The sequence below is a fragment of the Patella vulgata genome, chromosome 1 (assembly GCF_932274485.2).
Source record: "Patella vulgata chromosome 1, xgPatVulg1.2, whole genome shotgun sequence".
In the NCBI taxonomy this organism is placed as follows: domain Eukaryota; kingdom Metazoa; phylum Mollusca; class Gastropoda; family Patellidae; genus Patella; species Patella vulgata.
Window position 1 is genome coordinate 64,626,298 of NC_065879.2, and position 18,942 is coordinate 64,645,239.

Below are 18,942 nucleotides of genomic sequence, written 5' to 3' on the forward strand. Positions count from 1 at the left end.
GAGATCTTTCATTCTATGCGCAGCGAAGCAAACCGCAACCATGGAAACCAAGTACATAAACGTTTCTGATAAATGACCGAGGAGAGTTGCCGCCGTTCTCAGATGATCTTGGGTTACGAGAACGTAGAAGGCAACAAGGGAGACAACTCCAACGACAAACATGAGTATTCCCAGGAAGAGTCCCCGACTAGAACCAGTACAGTCGACACTCATCCTGGTCGTTCTAACACTCTCACCATCATATTCGTCATCAGAAACAGACTTCTCCCGCCGTGGACTTCTACCGTATCCCACATTTCTCCACATGATGTATAAAATGGCTGGAAAAAAATAAAAATAACACAGTTATATACTAGTTGTACTAGTCTCTGAGATCAATATCATAACAAATACCTACAATTACTCACGCACAGACTGGAATTTAAACATTACAGTCCACGATGTTTATTCTCCTGGAATTTGAGTGAAGTTTTTTTTTTAATCCCGAAAGGTCACGGCATTGTGTCCCAAGAACATTAGAAACTTCACAATCAGAATAGTATTTAATTAGGCTTCGTGAGATCCTAAGCTACATAAAGCATTAGGACACGTTTTTAGAAAGTAACCCCAGAAGATCCACAATGGTGCGTAGCAAAAACGGATATATGGGTCGCCATAAAAACAAAATGCCCCTTAATTGTTTAATATCATTTTCCGCAATTTTAAAAGCAAGAAGCAAAGATTGTGAGACCCAAGCTTGTATAGCTTAAACCCAAATATGGCACTTGGTGGTATTACACAGGATTCAGTGCTAAAAATTTATCCCATATATGTTTGGTCAGGATATGATTATTTTATAACTACCTGCACATATGAGACTGTATTCTATGGTACATGGATACAGATAGTCTGATGCCTTGTCTACAATACGTCCCATCAATGCATCCCAATGACAGGCTAACTCTGGTAAAAGATCATAACGTGCTTCATCTGTTGAGAGAAGGAGAGGACTGTCAACAAAACTGGAATAAATCGCTTGTGCGTAAAGTTCTATACCAGTGGGAAGAAATGTCAACTAAACCAGGTTATTTGGCGAATAACGGGGTAATTAATTCGTGCCGGGATACAGTTATTTACAGTGCTACACACAACCCAGATATGGGAAAATTCCAGCAACATGACTGACTACTCAGTGTTAGTTGTTATCTGTAATCAACAGTCATTATCGATTACTGGAAACGACTATTTAACTACCATCGCTGATACCATATCCACCTCTGTTTTTAAAAGAATTTTAACTTCGTGACCTTATCGAAGAAGATTGGATTTTAATATTGGTCTATGACTGGGTTGGGTTTATATAATAATGGCTACAGTAGCAAAGCTGTCATGACAGCTGTTGAGATCTTTCTGAAACTCAACTTTTCCAACTTTTCAGTAGGACTGTTTAGCAGTGGGAAGCAATCCGCGAGTTCAATTATTGTGCGTTTGATATAACCCATAACAATTTGCATTGCATACACTTATATCAAAGATCAAACTTATTTTCTTAAAACAGCAAATATACACACACCGTTTATCAGAGCTGGGTCTGTGATAGAGTTATTATTAGAATCATATATTGGATGTTGTGCAAGTTGCTGGGCCAGCTGCTGTCTCTCTGACTTCCTGATTACCTGCAGAGTTTCCACCACAATACCACGAACCCAGACACATATGTTTGTCCCACTCATATGCATCAAACCAAACCTGGCTAATGACCGGTAACGATGGATGCACATCTGTAATATTATAATTAATGTAAAATATAGATGGATATACCTCTGAAATATTATTGTTACAATAAACTATTAATAGATCTGTAATATTATTGTAACTATAAACTATAATATACTGATCTGTAATATTTTTGTTACTATAAACTATATATTGATCTGTAATATTATTTTTACAATAAACTATGATATATTGATTTTTGATATTATTGTTACTATCTATAAACTATATATTGATATGCAATATTATTGTTACTATAAACTATATAGTGTTCTGTAATGTTATTGTTACATAAGACAGAATATTTTAGTCGAAGTAAAAATAAATAGAACAGCTTCTCTTAGAGTTGAGAAGATGAGATGTGAAGACGAAGTATAAAGGCCAAGTATTAAATAGGGCAGAGTTAGAAGAGAAAACGTAGTATTAAATAAGGAAGCTTACCTTTGAGTTCTGAAAGACGAAGTAAAGCTGGGCAAACGTGAAGATGAGATGGAATACGGGTTTAATAGCTTGAACTAGGTCACTACATGGATCACCATGGTGATGAATCTCAAAATAATGACCAAAGTTTAAACCACTATGTATCATACTACCCACACCAAAAGCTGAAAAATAGTGACAGAATGTTACTATAGCAATGAAGAATGGAGAACCCAAGTTATTATTGTCTTTATTCGTATGTATTCCAGAATTTTATACTATCTTCATAACACATGCGTAAAATAGATAAAGTGGGAATTTTATAATAATATATTAAATTTGATAAATATGTCATGATGATCGAAATCGAACTAGATGACCATAAGAATATCTAAGTTGTAAATAAATGGGCTACAGATAAGTCCACAGACGAATTTAAATTAAGTTATCGATATTATACATTATCTATTTCAATAATGCACTATTTGATACATAAACAAGCCAAAACAGGGTTCAAATGATATCATTGCTGCGTGTTTAAACTTTCGACACATACTCTTTGGTAAGTCTCGAAATGTTGCAATTTTCCTTTAGAAGATATAAAAAAGTATAGATTACAATTCGAGGGGAAAAAAAACCCTACGAAACGAAATTGTAATCTAATTTTAATTACGATGGGCCTACACACATTAATATTAATAAAAAAACAAAACAGGTGTTACCTAGTGCTCCAAGTCTGAGGTAAAAACTACCTGTATGGTGATTATTGGTTTCGTCAAACGCGACCTTCCGTTTTCTCGTTCTGAATGACGTCGTACTAGCGTTCGGTGAATCTTTACAGGAGTTAACTGAACGACGGAACGACCACGTACGAGACAGGATGTTGAACGTCATACGGTTTCTACGCAACAGGTAGACGTAGACGTAGATGAGGAAGAGAATGCTGGTGATGTAAAGATATAGATAGAATATCTGAAATTAAATAATTTCAAGATTGGTAAGATCTCGTTAACCTGAGTTCCCTATTTGATCGAGGGAGCAGAAATCAAATCCACTTCTTGACGTGACCTGCAGATTCAAGCTAGTTAAGAAATACTTAGCAACGACTTTTAATATCAACCGTGACTCGCTTTCTATCAGTATTACCTGTCTATACAAGCAAGTCAAGAAAGATTATTTTCCTTAGTTAGCCTGGAGGTCGGGTGTTCGATCCCTGCATTGGCCGAGAAAGTTCATTCAGATTTTCCGGCGTGGTTCCCCCTTGTCAGTGATGCAGGACGGAGGGCCTGACAAGGAGGTCCCGTGTACACATTGGCGTGCACGTAAAAGATCCCTTGACAGTTGGAATTCGATGTAAGAGTAGGCCGTAATGACGCTGTCCGGGCAAAATTTCCCTCATAGCACACTGTATGACGTATGCCCATTTTCATTACCCCAGTTCGGAGCAGAACTGTAGGACGTTAAACCCCATTTCATTTCATTTTTATTTTTCTTAGCATAAGGTACAGTCTTCACCGTGATTAGATATACAATGGAACGAAAAATAAATTGAAACGAGAAGCATAGGCCTACACCATTTGTTCCTTGGACCCTACTTCATTAGTTTAATTTGACAGATTAGCTTCAACCCACGGTTGACGAACAGAAGGGACTAGAGTTTAAAGTCCTATTAGATGGTTATGTCTGCAATGCGACGGGGTGGAGTTTATGCCCAGGCAACTAAATGGGTGGTACGTCTATATCCACTGATATTGTCACGACAGCCATCATAAAAAATTTCCAGTAAAAAGTGACCCAACCTTGACCATGGACAATAGAGGATATCTCAAATGACGGGATGGGGGGGGGGGGGGAGGGACTACCTTAAAGAACCACCGCTGCGTATTTACACGATTTCTTGACAAGCTGGATATTTTACATATTATGTGGGGATGTTATAGACAATCCCACATTCTTATTGTAAAAGTAAGAACTGACCTCAAAGAAATAAGGTTTTGTTGGATCTGAGAACGTTTCAGCGATTGGTAGGACAAATCCTAACACGACTAGAGCAATACCATACAAACCGCTCAAACCCACGAACAACTTATCCCTGAAATAAACGTCAATAAACAAACAATAAAATTACAAAAATTGTAACATAAAGGACCACAGGGGACAGACACAGGATAAACAAAAATAACAATTGACGATTAACACGGTGATTCTTAAATACTGCAGAAAGAGGACTGCGGGTTTACTTTAAAAGGTTTAAAACAGTGCACTGTATATCTGTATACCATAATCGCCAAATATCACCCTTACTATCCGACAACGTTTCTAAGTCTAAACTTGTCCAATACTTTATAAATTGTCGTCCCGTAGTCTGTACCCCGCGATAATGTGTAGCAGGCGCATAATGGGTGAAGTTGTGCGTTGGTTATTAAAGACACACTGATCATGATTTTAATATGATCGGGGTACAATATAAATTACATTGTCGATTCTAAAGGGTTGTCCTATACAAAAATCAGAAATAACAAATCACAATTAGAACAACCACAAAAGAAACACAAATACAAAATCTACAAATTCCAAAATCCCAATTACAAAACCCACAATTAGCAAACCCTACAGAAGTAAATTGCTTACTTCAAAGGTCCAACGAGGATTTTCTTTTGTTGAAAGGTCAAACTTCGTTTATTATCTGGCATAAAAACTTCATCGGAGAAGACACTGTTAGTTTTCAGCAATTTCCTACCTAAAATAATCACAAAACATGGCTAAAAATATTTAAACCTCAACTGATTGCAAAAATGTTCCAGACTCGTTATACTGTGTTATCTAAGGTTTAGCACAGGTCATCTATGGGGGATCAAGAAAGGATTCAGACTATAAAATCATTTGTTTTCGGTTACAATGACGGTCCTCCTTTTTCTCTCTCTTCACTTAAAAAGAAAAGAAATAGGTGTGTATTATTATACTGCATGAACACGGGGTTAGAAAGGGGTCTGTGATACAATACTTCACATTCAACAAAAGAGGAATTATATCACATTCAACAAAAGAGGAATTATATCACATCTCAAAGTTCATCGGGTCAACATATAACAAACCTCAAACTTCAACTATTTGTTTCCCCAGAAAATCTACCTATAATCTACTAAACCGATTTAGGTATGAAGATGAGCATTAGTCCGTACATTCTTTTGAGACTGGATACCATTATTCAAAGCCCGACATCGGTCTGGTATAAATATATTGATTCTTGTATAGCCAGCTGTTAAGCAAACATTTATCCACCATTAAAACAGTATCTTAAAGCGGAAATGGAATGAAATGAAATGAGGTTTAACGTCCTACTGTTCTGCACCTAACCTGGGCTAATGAAGACGGGCATACGCCATACAGTGTGCTATGAGGGAAATTTTGCCCGGGCAGCGGCGCTACGACCTACTCTTATATCGAATTCCAACTGCCAAGGGATCTTTTACGTGCACGCCAATGTGTACACGGGACCTCGGTTTTTCGTCCCATCCGAACGACTAGACAGCTGTCATTGTCAGGCCCTCCATCCTGCATCACTGACAAGGGGAAACCACGCAGGAAAATCTGAATGAACTTTCTCGGCCAATGCAGGGATCGAACACCCGACCTCCAGGCTAGCGAGCCAGCGTCTTACCCACTTAGCCACGTGATCCCCGCAAAGACTGCGAGGCAAAATAATTTGTCATCATTGATGAGACTAATAGCAATTCTAACTGTTTACAATATTGTTCATCTCTCTCCCATAATGTTAATTAGAGCCTACTGTACACAGTACTTGGGAAAAATTGAGGCTTGTAAGATCCAGTAAGTTTGTAGATTGCCATAATAACGTAGTGCTTTAAATCCACCCAAAGACGGACGTATTATTTTGTTATAAATTACAGTAGAATTTGTACGAGCAGCACTTCCTTCTCAGCGGCATCTCCTTACTTTAAATTTCATATAATAACACAACTTCTACTTGAAAGAGTCGTCTAGTCTAGTAAAATGAAACATGTATTTTAAAAAATTCTTTGTCTGAAAACAATCATTTTTAAAATCTTACAGCACTTAATAGAGTTATTAAGTTACATAGAAAGTTAAAAGTTTAAAGAGTACATTAAACTATATTATACATAAAGGAACATTTATCAATAAATCTAACTTAATTTATTCAACCATGACTGTGTACGTAAAATCACTTTTGGCAGTGGGAAATCAAAGAAGAGTGAGCGGAAACGCCACATATCGGATAAAATTATAAAGAGGCCAGAAATTACACTTTACGATTCTTGAAACAATGCACGGGGCATGAAAGATGGGAAAATTATACACTGGTCTTCAAAGGGACGTGAAAGTATACACCGAATTTTAACTTGGAACTTTGTTTGTTGCAAAGGTGTTGGAAATTTTAAAAATTTCGTTAGTGGACAAGATTTACATTACTCTATTGCAGAAATACCGTATCTTTGGAAATACAAGGATAATTATTGTTGACAGGGAAGGAAAAGTCAGAGCAATCAATATAAATTCGGTAATCGGACACAACTAATTGTCGAAAGACATCGATAATAAGTAGGAAGTTTAACATCCAGGTGGTCTTAACCTTGGTACCACAAAGAGCCCAACTTATTACCTGATACAAATTTGTGAGGGAGTTGATCATGTTGACATTGTGAAAGGAATGTAGGTCATATGTAGGTGATTTACCTATGGCATCTCTGTTTAATCTCCTGATCTTTCCATCCCAAAATATTCAATATTCACCAAACCTAACAGAAAATTTAAATTATATCCGCAATAATCGAATCTAGGCTAACTAGCCAAAGAGGTCAAGCAAAAGAGAGGAAATCGAATAAGAGAACCATTTACCACCATTAGTCCATGAAATATAATAGATGAACCGATTTCTTAGACAATCGCCCCCCTCCCCCCAAAAAAATCAAAGAATTAATGAACAGCTGATGAACTAACCTGGTTTAATCTGTTTCTTGTTTTCCATCGGTTCTGTTGGACAAGTTTCTGTTGACGGTCGCGTCGACACTTCGTCATCAGCATCACTTGACGATGAAAGCCGAAATTCCGGCGGATCTTCTCGCACCGACTCCGTTTCGGCGTTTACGTCGATGTCAACGTCTGCGCCTGATTTACCGAAGAATTGTAAGTGGCAATGTCGTCTCTTCGAGAGAAATTTTTCCAAAAGATCACAATTGTTGAAATCGCCGTTCCTCAGTTTCCGAAGGTTGCTTTCGGAGTCGGACCAGCTAATACTACGTTTAAACTTGCGTCCACTGTCAGTCGCAGTGTTATTACTGACAACCGTTGTTGATGTGGTCATCTGCTGTGGGACATACTCCTGGTCGGCTGCCATTTCCCCGAGATTTTTGTGTATTTCCGTATTTGTGTATTTATGGCTTCCTCCCACCACTGGTCTCATCTTACAATGACAAATGTCTGCCAGGCGCAAACAACATAAATTATGAAGTGGTTGATAGTTTGTTCAGTCAAGTAAATCGCACATAGAATCTGATAGAGTAAAATTACATCTCAACACACAATACCAACTATAAAAGATACATGTAACTTTATAAAGGCGATATATTATACTATGTTTAAAGGGATATTATCACTTACAATGACCGGCTAAAATGTACTCATAATATAAAGGAGACATGTATTATCACTTACAATAACCAGCTAAAATATACTCATAATATAAAGGAGACATATTCTACAATAATTAAAGCGGTATACTCACTTAAAAAAACAGCTACAATATACTCATAATATAAAGGAGACATATTATACTATGTTTAAAGTGACATTATCACTCCCCATAATAAACTAATAATATACTCATATATAACTCTATATAAAGTTGTAGTATCACGTTAGCACTTACAATAACCAGCTAAAAATATACCCAAAAGCGATGTATAACTCTATATTTAATGTGGTATTATCAATTCCAATAACCAGTTAAAAATATACTCATAATATAAAGGCGATATACTATAAATCTAAAATATATACCGGTACTTATAATACAAAAGTTATGATATTATTCTATGTTTAATGTGTTATTAAAACTTACAATTAGCAGCTAAAAAATATACTTACAATATAAAAGTGATGATATTATTCTATATTTAAAGTCTCATTATCACTTACAATAACCAGTTATAAAAATAAAGGTAACACGTAATAATGTTATATAAGTAACATTGTCACTTACAATAACGGCGGATACAAATGTAACATAAATATAAAGCATGTATCAGATGACTTAAAGTTGGCCCTAATTTGGATTTCCACATACATATATATCTTTCAATATGTTTTGTCTTGTGTTTTTTCTCTTTAATTCCAGGTATAATCTTCTCATATCCTGGTATAATCTCTTTAAGTATTGATATAGTCTTCTTGGGATAGCATTTTCAAATCTTGATAGCCTCGTCAAGTCTTGGTATAATCATCGACCTTATAATACAAATCTCTTCAAGTCATGATATAGTCTCTCCAGGTCTCTTCGTGCCTTGAAATAATCTCACGAAGTCTTGATATAGTCTCTTAAAGTCTTTGTATAATCTCATCAAGTCCTGGTATAGCCTCATCAAGTTTTGGTAGAATCTCTTCAGGTACTGGTATAACCTCGTCAAGCCCTGTTATAGTTTCCATAAGTCTAGGTATAGTCTCTTTAAGTCATGGTATAATCGCTCCAAGTCATGGTATAGTCTCTCAACTCCTGGTATAATCTCTCCAGGTCTCGGTATAGTCTTCCCAAGTCTTGGTATAATGTCTTCAGGTCTCGCAATATCTTGGTATAATATCGTCTAGTCTTACTATAGCATCCATACCGATGCCGTGAAGCAAGTCTAATGGATATAACTTTCTGTGGAGGTATCCCTAACATTTTACTAAAGGCCTGCGCACACCAAAAATCTTTCTCGCCGACGAATTATACACCCCATCAAATTATCACAAGGTCATCGTATTTGTCGCTGGTGTAACCTAGCCGGGCATACGGCATGAAGAGAAAGTCCACTTGACAATTGACCCCACTGTCCGGGTAAACTTCCCTCCCAAGCATCGCACATGGCATTATAGAAAATTAAACTTATGGTAATATCAAAATGATCGTGTTGGTGATATGAAATGAAATAGGGTTTAACGTACTACTTTTCTGTTCCATTCAAACTAATAAAGACGGGCATACGCCATGCAGCGTGTTATGAGGTGAAGTTTGCCCCGACAGCTGCTCTACAGCCTACTCTTATTGCGTTCTTTTACGTGCACGCCAATGAACTTTCTCGGCCAACTCGATACATCTAGGATAGCGAGCCAGCACATACCTCACCGAGTCACTACAGCTCCAGTTCGTGATATGAACAGAGTATTTCTTTAATTCTACAACTCACCTATTATCTTATCTAATGTAGGCTTTTGTCTAAATGTTTATCGTTTTATCACAATCCCAACAAATGTTTCGGAAGTAGAGAAACAAACCACACAAATCAAAATAACACACCAGATAAACCCATTTCGAAATCGTTTCAAGCATTTTATAAAGAACACATAATATAAATAACTTCCAAACAACACGGAGCCACTATGGCTCGATGCATACGGCGCTGGCTCATTAACCAGAAGCGTTGAGCTTGGCAAGGAAAAACGTCTAGTAATTCGGATGGGACATAAATCCGAGGTAGAAAACATTACAGTTGGAATTCTGTGAAGAGAAGGCAGATACGTCGATGTCCAAGCTATATTTCTCTAATAGCAGACTGCATGGTGCACGCCCATCTGGATTATCCCGGTTGGTGCACAAAAGCAAGAATTTAAACATTTCCATATAAGATCGATATAAATGTATTAGCTGATAAATTAATATAACAAATATAATTCTATTGAAATAAGAGAAACAAGCTGATCTAGAAATCAACCATACTAGATTTATGACAAAAGTCCATTAAGGGCGGTGACATTGATTCATTGGCTACGTCTTATTGAAGGAAAAGTAAACGTCCTCTAGTTGATATTTTTTCTGGTGTAGAAGTCACATCAAGATAAGTTTATGCTGGTCATTACTTGTCTAAATCAAAATGATTCTTTTAAAGATACATTATGGGAGATTCGGTAACGAGTTGGCAGTTCTCACTATAAAAGTTAAAAACTAGATAATGTAAAGGCAATTTGGTGAAAATTTCATTCAAATTGGTCCACTATGAACCGAGAACTAAGCGACTGAAATTCCCATAAGCCTCGGTCATCATTACTAAAGTCAGTACGATAAACAGCATAGTCTCGATTATCCATTTAATCGTTTAATAGAGAAGGAAAGTTATGCAGTAAATCGGCTTACAATCCACTAAAGATCGCAGGCTAGCGCTGCCATCTAGAGTTGATTATGGCCTGGATGGGTTAATTAATGTCTAATTAATAATTTAGATAACATTTCAGGCCTAAAGAAAGACCTGAAATAGGCAGATTTAGCTCTTGCATAATGCATGTTTAAGTGATTAAAACCGAAACTGATGTGGACAAAACAAAACATGAGCGTAGCCAACTAGCATACTCGTGACAAACTCGAAAAGTTCTGGAATTGTCATATCGAGGGTTTAGAACATAATTGTGATAAGTCACAATGGCTGATATATTGACTTATCACAATTATGTTCTATACCCTCGATATGTATGGAATTATATGTTAAAATGCACGATAAATCTATAATCTGCAGAGCGTAGATCTATAAAGCGGTGGACACACTAGTTGAATGATTCGGTCAATTCAATCGGCGTCGAAATTCGCCTAGCGTGTCCAATATCATTCGGACGAATTTCTATTCGACCGAATGATTCACCCGAATCAAACATGTTTGATATAATATTCGGCCGAATTATATTTGCCTTATTGTGTCCGCTTCGCCGAAGCATTCGCCCGATTGTAGAATTCATTAGCCAATCACCACTCACCATCCTCTCATATCGAGAAGTTACGTGAATGTTTGAAGACATTCTCGCCGCCATGATTAATCATGTGACGTGAAAGTGATGCAATCGACTGATGAATCGGACGAAGGCCTCACCTAGCGTGTCCATCCATTCTGCCGAATAAAATTCGGCGCTGATTGATTCGGCCGAATGATTCGGTTAAGGTGTCCACCGCTTAAGGACCAGTAATCGAGCATGACGTCATGTCGATCGTACTTTATCGTAATAGAAAGAATTTTTTCGAAGATTCCCCCCGCCCCGCCCCCCCCCCCCCCCAAGAAAAACAACAAGATGAGTATTGTTAATGCTGGTCCACATACGTCGTATGTTGTCCATGGGACAGTCAAAATGTTTACAGCTCAAAATGAATTATGTATATTATCACAATTATTAAACAACATACAAAGTGTTCTTTTTGCATGAAGGTTTATTAGATGCTAGAATTCCCATCTGAATCGAATTAAATATACCAGTTATTATTATTATTACAACATATTTATAGTGCGCCCTTTTTAGCAACATGTTCAGGGGCACTTTACAAAGTGACAATATAATCATAAATAAACAAGATTATTTGTGGCAAATAATAAACCTCTATCGAATTTTCAGTTAAAACACTGTCAACTGTATTTTATGCATTGAAAACTAAGGGGACGAATTCAGTTTTTTTATTTGTATGTGTCCAAAAGGGATCTAAATAAACTGTACAATATACAAATCTAGTATATTTACAATTATCACAGAAATTTAATAGAGATAATTATATACAACTTCACAATGTACGTAGTTACATAGTCTATACATATTAACAGTGATAAATTACGGGACAACAGATACTAAGCTTTATGACAATATTGTTAAAACAGATCTATATTTTGTTTCGTTTTTTTTTATACCCTCAGCCTCGTTTATACGACTAGATTACGCGAGTAAACTTGGCTGTATGAACGTATTTACTTATGTGCAAAGTTTAGTCCTGCATGCAAATTTGCACCCAGTCTGGACTACGTGCAAATTTACTACAATGAGTAAAACTATTTTTTACTACGACCTGTGCAAATTTGGCAATGTTCCAAGACAATATAGTCAAACCATTCTAATGACCTTGGTTTACTCCTTTGAGAGAGCCAGAACAAGACCTATTTCACCTATACCTAGCATATAAAGAACCTTTCCATGACAACTGCAAAAAGGAATGACTTCTATTGTTCACTACAGATATACTCATTTTAGTAAAAGTGTGTATGAACGCACTGTAAAAATATTTTTGCACACGTGTATATATAATTTGCATACGTGAGCAAATTTGCATATATATGGCCTGCACTAGTGCAAACAAGTAAAACGAAATTTTGAACTATAATCAGATTGGATTACCAACCACGTTTTTGTTAACAGGTTTATATAAAATAATATTTAATGCCTTTATGATTTTCGCTGTTTGATATAATATATCAACTTTCTAGTTTGGGCTATTATCCCGTACAATACCAAGTAAATCCGATGCACTATAGCAAAGGGCAAACAAAGTAGCTACACGTGTAATTGTCAATGCAATCGGGATTCTAATAACATATGTCAGTTTGAGTTTATTCGTGTCTATTTGATTTTAAATACTTAGTGATTAATATAATAAGTTAGCAAATATAAGCCCAAAACAAAGCAAGTACATGTTTTTTTGAATTACACTTACAAAGCGGATGGACCTATTTAACCAGCCTAAATCATATTTATTATTTTTAACTGATGTAAACGGACATGACGCCATCTTTTAACTGACACTGTCTCCAAATATTCTAAATTGTCACAATAAACTTCCGTTTTGGTCCTTCTATAAATATTGACTTTTGATCTTTATGTGATTTTACTTTAAATTTTATTAATATGCCACTTTTCTGACACAGACATCAACTGCAAAATAATGTCGCATTAGTATCTATAAGCCTTATATTTAACATCACAATGTCTATCTTCTAAATACTTTACCACTTCTACAGCACTCGATCGCTTGGCATAGTGCAATAATGTGAAGTTTTGGGCATCAATAACGTTTAACTTAGCTCCATTACTTACCAGGATTTCCATCTTTTCAACAGCTTGAAGTACATCTCTTTCAGAACAATAGAATAATGGCGTTCTATTATACTTACCACCTACACTGTTCACATTACAGTTATTAGCAATCAAATACTGAACAACATTTATTATACTTCTCCAGCAAGCTATATGTAACAGTGGTTGGTTATCCTTTACTGCAACATCTAACATGGCTCCATTACTTACCAAGATCGTCATCTTTTCAACCGCTTGCGGCACATCTTTATAACAACAATAGAATATTGGCGTTCTATTATACTTACCACCCACACAGTTAACATTACAGTTTTTATCAATTAAATACTGAACAACATTTTTTGTTGTTGTCCTGCACGCTAAATGTAACAGTGATTCGTTATCTATATCTGTAACATCTAAAATGGCTCCATTACTTACCAAGACCTCCATCTTCTCCACCGCTTCTGGCACATCTTTAAAACAGCAATAGAATAACGGTGTTCTATAATGCTTACCACCTTCACAGTTCACATTACAGTTAATATCAATTAAATACTGAACAACGCGTACTGTACTTGCCGCGCAAGCTATATGTAACAGTTGTGACTTATCTTTATCCGTATAATGTAAAACCGACCCATTACTTACCATGATTTCCAACTTTTGAACAGCTTGCGTTACACCCTTTTCACAGCAATAGAATATTGGCGTTCTATTATACTTACCACCCACACAGTTCACGTTACAGTTATTATCAATTAAATACTGAACAACATGTACTGTACTTTTCCAGCAAGCTAAATGCAAGAGTGATAGGTTATCCTTTACTGCAACCTCGAAATTCGCGTCATTATTCACCAAGGCCGCCATCTTTTCAACTGCTTGAGGCACATCTTTATAGCAACAATAGAATAATGGTGTTCTATTACACTTACCACCTACACTGTTCACATTACAGTTATTATCAATTAAATACTGAACAACAGCTAAATTACTTTTCCAGCACGCTATATGTAACAGTGGTTGGTTATCTTCATCTGTAACATCTAACTTAGCTCCATTACTTACCAAGACCTTCATCTTTTCGACCGCTTGAGGTACGTCTTTATAACAGCAATATAATAATGGAACACTAGTATACCTACCACCTAGACTGATCTCATTAAAGTTATTATCAATTAAATACTTAACAACAGCTAAAGTGCTATATCGGCAAGCATAATGCAATAAATTTTGTTTGGCCAAGCTCTCTTGAAGTAAACACTTTCTAACCTCTAGTATTCCTGTTTGATCAAATTCATCCATCCTACCATAACATATAGTGTTGCTAAATATAAGTTTAATTAAATCCGTCGGTGCAGACTGACAGATTTTAGAGAGTGTTTCACATGAAGTGTAACCTCTAGAAACAAGAAGCTTTACTTTATGTACAATATCAATTTTAGAAAAACAAATTCTTTCTAAGGGCGTTTCCCCATTGCTATCTACTGTATATATACTATCTTTATACTGGTCTAATACCGATGTAAATTTATGTATATCATCAATAAACGCTGAATGATGGAGCGGAAAGTTATTGCTGTAATCTTCACTCGTGGTTACATGTATATCATCAATAAACACTGAATGATGGAGCGGAAAGTTATTGCTGTAATCTTCACTCGTGGTTGCAACAACATCATCTACAATAAATGATAATATGAGTTAGAGTCAAATTGAAAATTACAGAAATTGTGTATATCTGTTACTTGCGGTGGCGGTGGTGGTGGGGTACTTGATCAGTTATCTTACAATACAAATCAATGCACAAAATAAAAGATAAACGATTTCTTGTTTGTTCTGACGAATTTCCAACACTGTAACCTCGTAATCAAAGGAAAGCACGAATAAAACCTGCCAATATCAACATTTAGTTCTGTAGTATTTTGTCAAAGAACATCAATATCAATATTTAGTTCTGCAGTATTTTGTCAAAGAACATCCCGTGCGGAAAAGTGTGTGTATTTGTGCAGGATTTGAAATACAATTTAGTATGTTATATATCAGAAGTGATCTTATATCACCATTTTCTTAAGCCAAAGTAACACCTTTTATACCGAAACGATTTATAAAGATAGCCAAGCGAAACGTGGAATATGCTCCCACCCCAACAGCTTTGTCTCAACTGCTGCTCATCCGAAATGAAAACTTGGATGTTAAGCAAATTTGATGACTAACGAACTGAAAATCGCGAAAAGCTGAAAATCAACAGGGTTCATCCATCCAAGACTCCAATAATTCCCAACAAATTTGAAAAACACCCTTTAAAAACTATCGCGTTCACAAGGTTTTGTTATAAGGTTCGCCACACCAAATTTGAAAATAATCTCGTTCACAAGCCAACTGTTGACTGGCAGACGGACGACCCCAAAAATCAAGTAAAACTTTATCTGGTCGCGATAATGTTTAAGGCCATGTTTGTAGTGCCCATTTAATCTGAATTTCCACATGACAGTTATCTTATTCATGGGGGCACATATCGAATAGTGTGTATTGGTGGTCTAAAACGGTATATTTTTGCAGATTTAGAAATAAGTACGAGCGTATTATATTGACCAGGAACTGACCATGATGCAATTCCAGCCATCTTGTAATTGTGACGTCAAATAAAAATTCGGCAAGCGATGTTTAATTGTCCAAGGACAAATCTTCACAAAGGGGGTTAGAGAATTAAAATAACAGGCCCTTACCTGCTCCTTTTCTTAACAGTACACCAGCCGTCTTTTCATCACAATTAGCGCGAGCGTTCATCAATGGTGTTCTACCACGAGCATCTTTTGCATTAACAGATGATCCGGCATTCACCAACTGTTCTATTATACCAGGTGTATCAATATCCAAACGACCTGCATTGGAGTCAGCAGCTACATGAATAGGTAATCTGCCTTCTTTGTCAGCCATACTCACAGAAGTATTGAGATATTTTAGGAGACACCGTATTGTGAAGATCTTTCCTCTTTTAGCAGCTAATCTTAAAGGAGTACAACCATCTGCATCTTCTGCATTTATATCCACCCCTTGTCCAACGAGATATTTGATAATTTCTGGATTGTCATATTCCGAATCACATGCACAGTGTAGAAGATCTATGGAGCTAATGTCAATATCTGTAAAAGAGCTAACATGTTTCAAAGTATCGTAACTGTTTGATTGGGCTGCTGCACGGATCAGTTGATAAGTGTCACCTTTTCTGTGGTGTTCCATAATATATGCCTGATTACGTAAAAAGTTAATTTTATCTATTGTGTCTTTCTCTGATTTAACGGCAATGCACAATAAATCCAACCCAAGATTTGTTTTTACGCCTGATAACTTTGAAGTAAATTCTTTTGAGTGTGACAGAACGACCTGTAGTTCTTTTAAGTATCCATATAAGCAAACATAGTGGAGAAAATGTCCTTCGTCATTTGACCCACCAAGCGCCATCTTCAACTCGGGGTTAAACAGTAAATGCGCACTATCAAGACGAAGAAATTCTTGCAAGAAACTGTAATGAAGAAATGCTTGGTGGAATAACACAGCCTCGTTGTTCTTCATTAATTCACGAGAGAATCTTAAATATAGATCTTTATAAAAATGCGAATGTTTGTAAACCTTTTGATCACCTGGTACGGTAGAAACAATATCTATTAAAAGATCAAAAGGACAGTATTCTATAGCTAAATTTAAAAATCGTTCAGAGGCATGGAGTAGAAAACTTCTGATCACTTTTTCTGGTAAAACCATACGATTTCCATTATCGATGTCACGTATTATATAAGAACCAGTTAAATCATTACACGAATCAAGGACATCTTCTACTGGACTGGGATTCCCCATGTCTTGTTGTATCTGATTTCGTAAGTGTTTTATTTTCTGTCGGATATCTTCCTCGGCGATAGGTTCTGGACCAAACACAATTAGTAGAGCTATATACTTATTCCTATCTTCCTTCCAGAATATGTCATATTCCCCACGCAAAAATTCAAATAGACTTTTCAGCATCCCAAATGCTTTTCCTTTCGATGTTTTTCTACAAAGACTTACAACATATGGAAAACCAAAGGATTCCAAACTGTTTTTCACCATCTCTTCCAGGTTCTTGTCGCAGTCATGACCGAAATAGTATCGCAAAATATCTATTTTTTCATCCTTTGACAACTGGAATGGTATTTCATGAAGATTTAGCTGATATACAGTAGAGAATATTTCATACTTTCTCAGAAGATGTTGACATGCCTGATTGACATCATTTCTCATAATATATACTATAGCTGCTTGCCGGGTTTCCTTTGCTAAGTAAAGTATCTCAAAATGTTTTGGCCATTCTTCCATTTGATGTTTTATTGTACGCGTCCACATACCGAACATATCATCAATAATTATAAGGTAATTATCCTGATCCGTGAAGGTTATGGCATCCATGTCTCCGGGGTCTCTTATTTCTATGGGAATGAAATCTTTATGATTGGTCAGAAAGGAATTGGCAATCATCCTACACAAGGTTGTTTTACCATCTCCAACTGCGCCAATTACGCCAAGGATGTAATGTTTTTCCAGAAGCCCACTCCCTTGCTCGTAGGCCCTTGTCTTTACGAAATGCTTACACGATGCATCTTCAAGAAACTTTTCGGCAACTTTAAGAAAACGAATCAATATTTTTTGTAAATATATCGATTATGAGAACTAAATAATGAGTAAGATTAGATATTGCAAATGATCTGTTACACTTTTCAAACTTGGCACAATTGATTTCTGGGTACTGTTTGATAGTTTAATAATTTCGGAAAATATATTACAGGAATAATATTTTGAAAGTTGCAGATAATTAAACGATAATTAAACGGGGATATTGAAATGCAAATACCTATGCAGGTTGTGATATGATAAATAGTCATGGACACTTGACATGTTTTGAGAGTATGTTCACAGATGAAGAAATTATCGCTCCAACAGAACCACTGAGCTGCATGTGCGACACGCAACAGCGCCATATACGTGGGAGGGGTTCATTGTCAAATTTGACACTTCAAGGAAGGGTTGATGAAAACTGCCGCTTGCTGGTTTATCCTATCCATGTTTGCTTTCCTATCGGTTGTTGCATAAGATCTACTGTTTAGCGTATCTTTGCTTTAGTGTGTTACGTTTAATTTGATCGGGAGACGTGTTCGTCGACGACAACGTCAGCCGACAACACTGCAAGAATTGGCCGTGGCACTGCAAGAGGAGTGGGTCAGATTGCCCCAAATCGTGATTGGACGGTTGATTAGGAGCATGCCACGACGAATTGCTGAATGTCTGAGGATTGGTGGAGCAATTACTCATTATTGAGACAAAAATCAAAAACGTCCATTTTCAGCAGTGCATTTCCGAAGTTTTGTATTGTTTCTGAATATCCCCTACTTTTTTTGAAGAGTATATAATGTATTATTAATATTTACATGGGTACATTTATATTACAGTCACAGAAAATACTCATTTTATAAAATACATGATCAATATAGCTGCTTACCTGTTTGGTATTTACCTTTTCCACGTATTGGTTTTTGAAGCAAATACCGTGAGAACGAAATGTTATTTTGTACACTCGAGTTGTTTTACCCAGGATCATTTTGGTTTAATTTTTCCCTGTATGCTTTTTCAGCTTCCCCAAACGTTGTATGTGTATATGAGCGTCCTTTGTTCTTCGCAACTGTG

General features: G+C 36.3%; 1 protein-coding gene across 1 annotated transcript; it reads right to left on the bottom strand.

Moving 5' to 3' along the window:
* Nucleotides 1–2,844: 2,844 nt before the first annotated feature.
* On the bottom strand, nt 2,845–7,636 carry LOC126809686 (uncharacterized). Its single transcript, XM_050534410.1, has 4 exons — nt 7,156–7,636; nt 4,807–4,915; nt 4,153–4,267; nt 2,845–3,147 (listed from the first exon to the last, which is right to left on the bottom strand). The coding sequence occupies exons 1-4, from the start codon at nt 7,616–7,618 to the stop codon at nt 2,845–2,847; spliced, it is 990 nt and encodes a 329-aa protein (XP_050390367.1). The 5' UTR covers nt 7,619–7,636.
* Between the last annotated feature and the right edge of the window lie 11,306 nt (nt 7,637–18,942).

Bases quoted from the DNA above. Each gene is read 5' to 3' on its own strand.
- LOC126809686 (XM_050534410.1), bottom strand. From the start codon at position 7,618: ATGAGACCAGTGGTGGGAGGAAGCCATAAATACACAAATACGGAAATA. The intron at 4,916-7,155 runs GTTAGTTCATCA...TGATTATTTTAG, and splicing joins CAAGAAACAGATTAAACCAG to GTAGGAAATTGCTGAAAACT. The intron at 3,148-4,152 runs GTCAGTTCTTAC...ATTTAATTTCAG, and splicing joins CAAAACCTTATTTCTTTGAG to ATATTCTATCTATATCTTTA.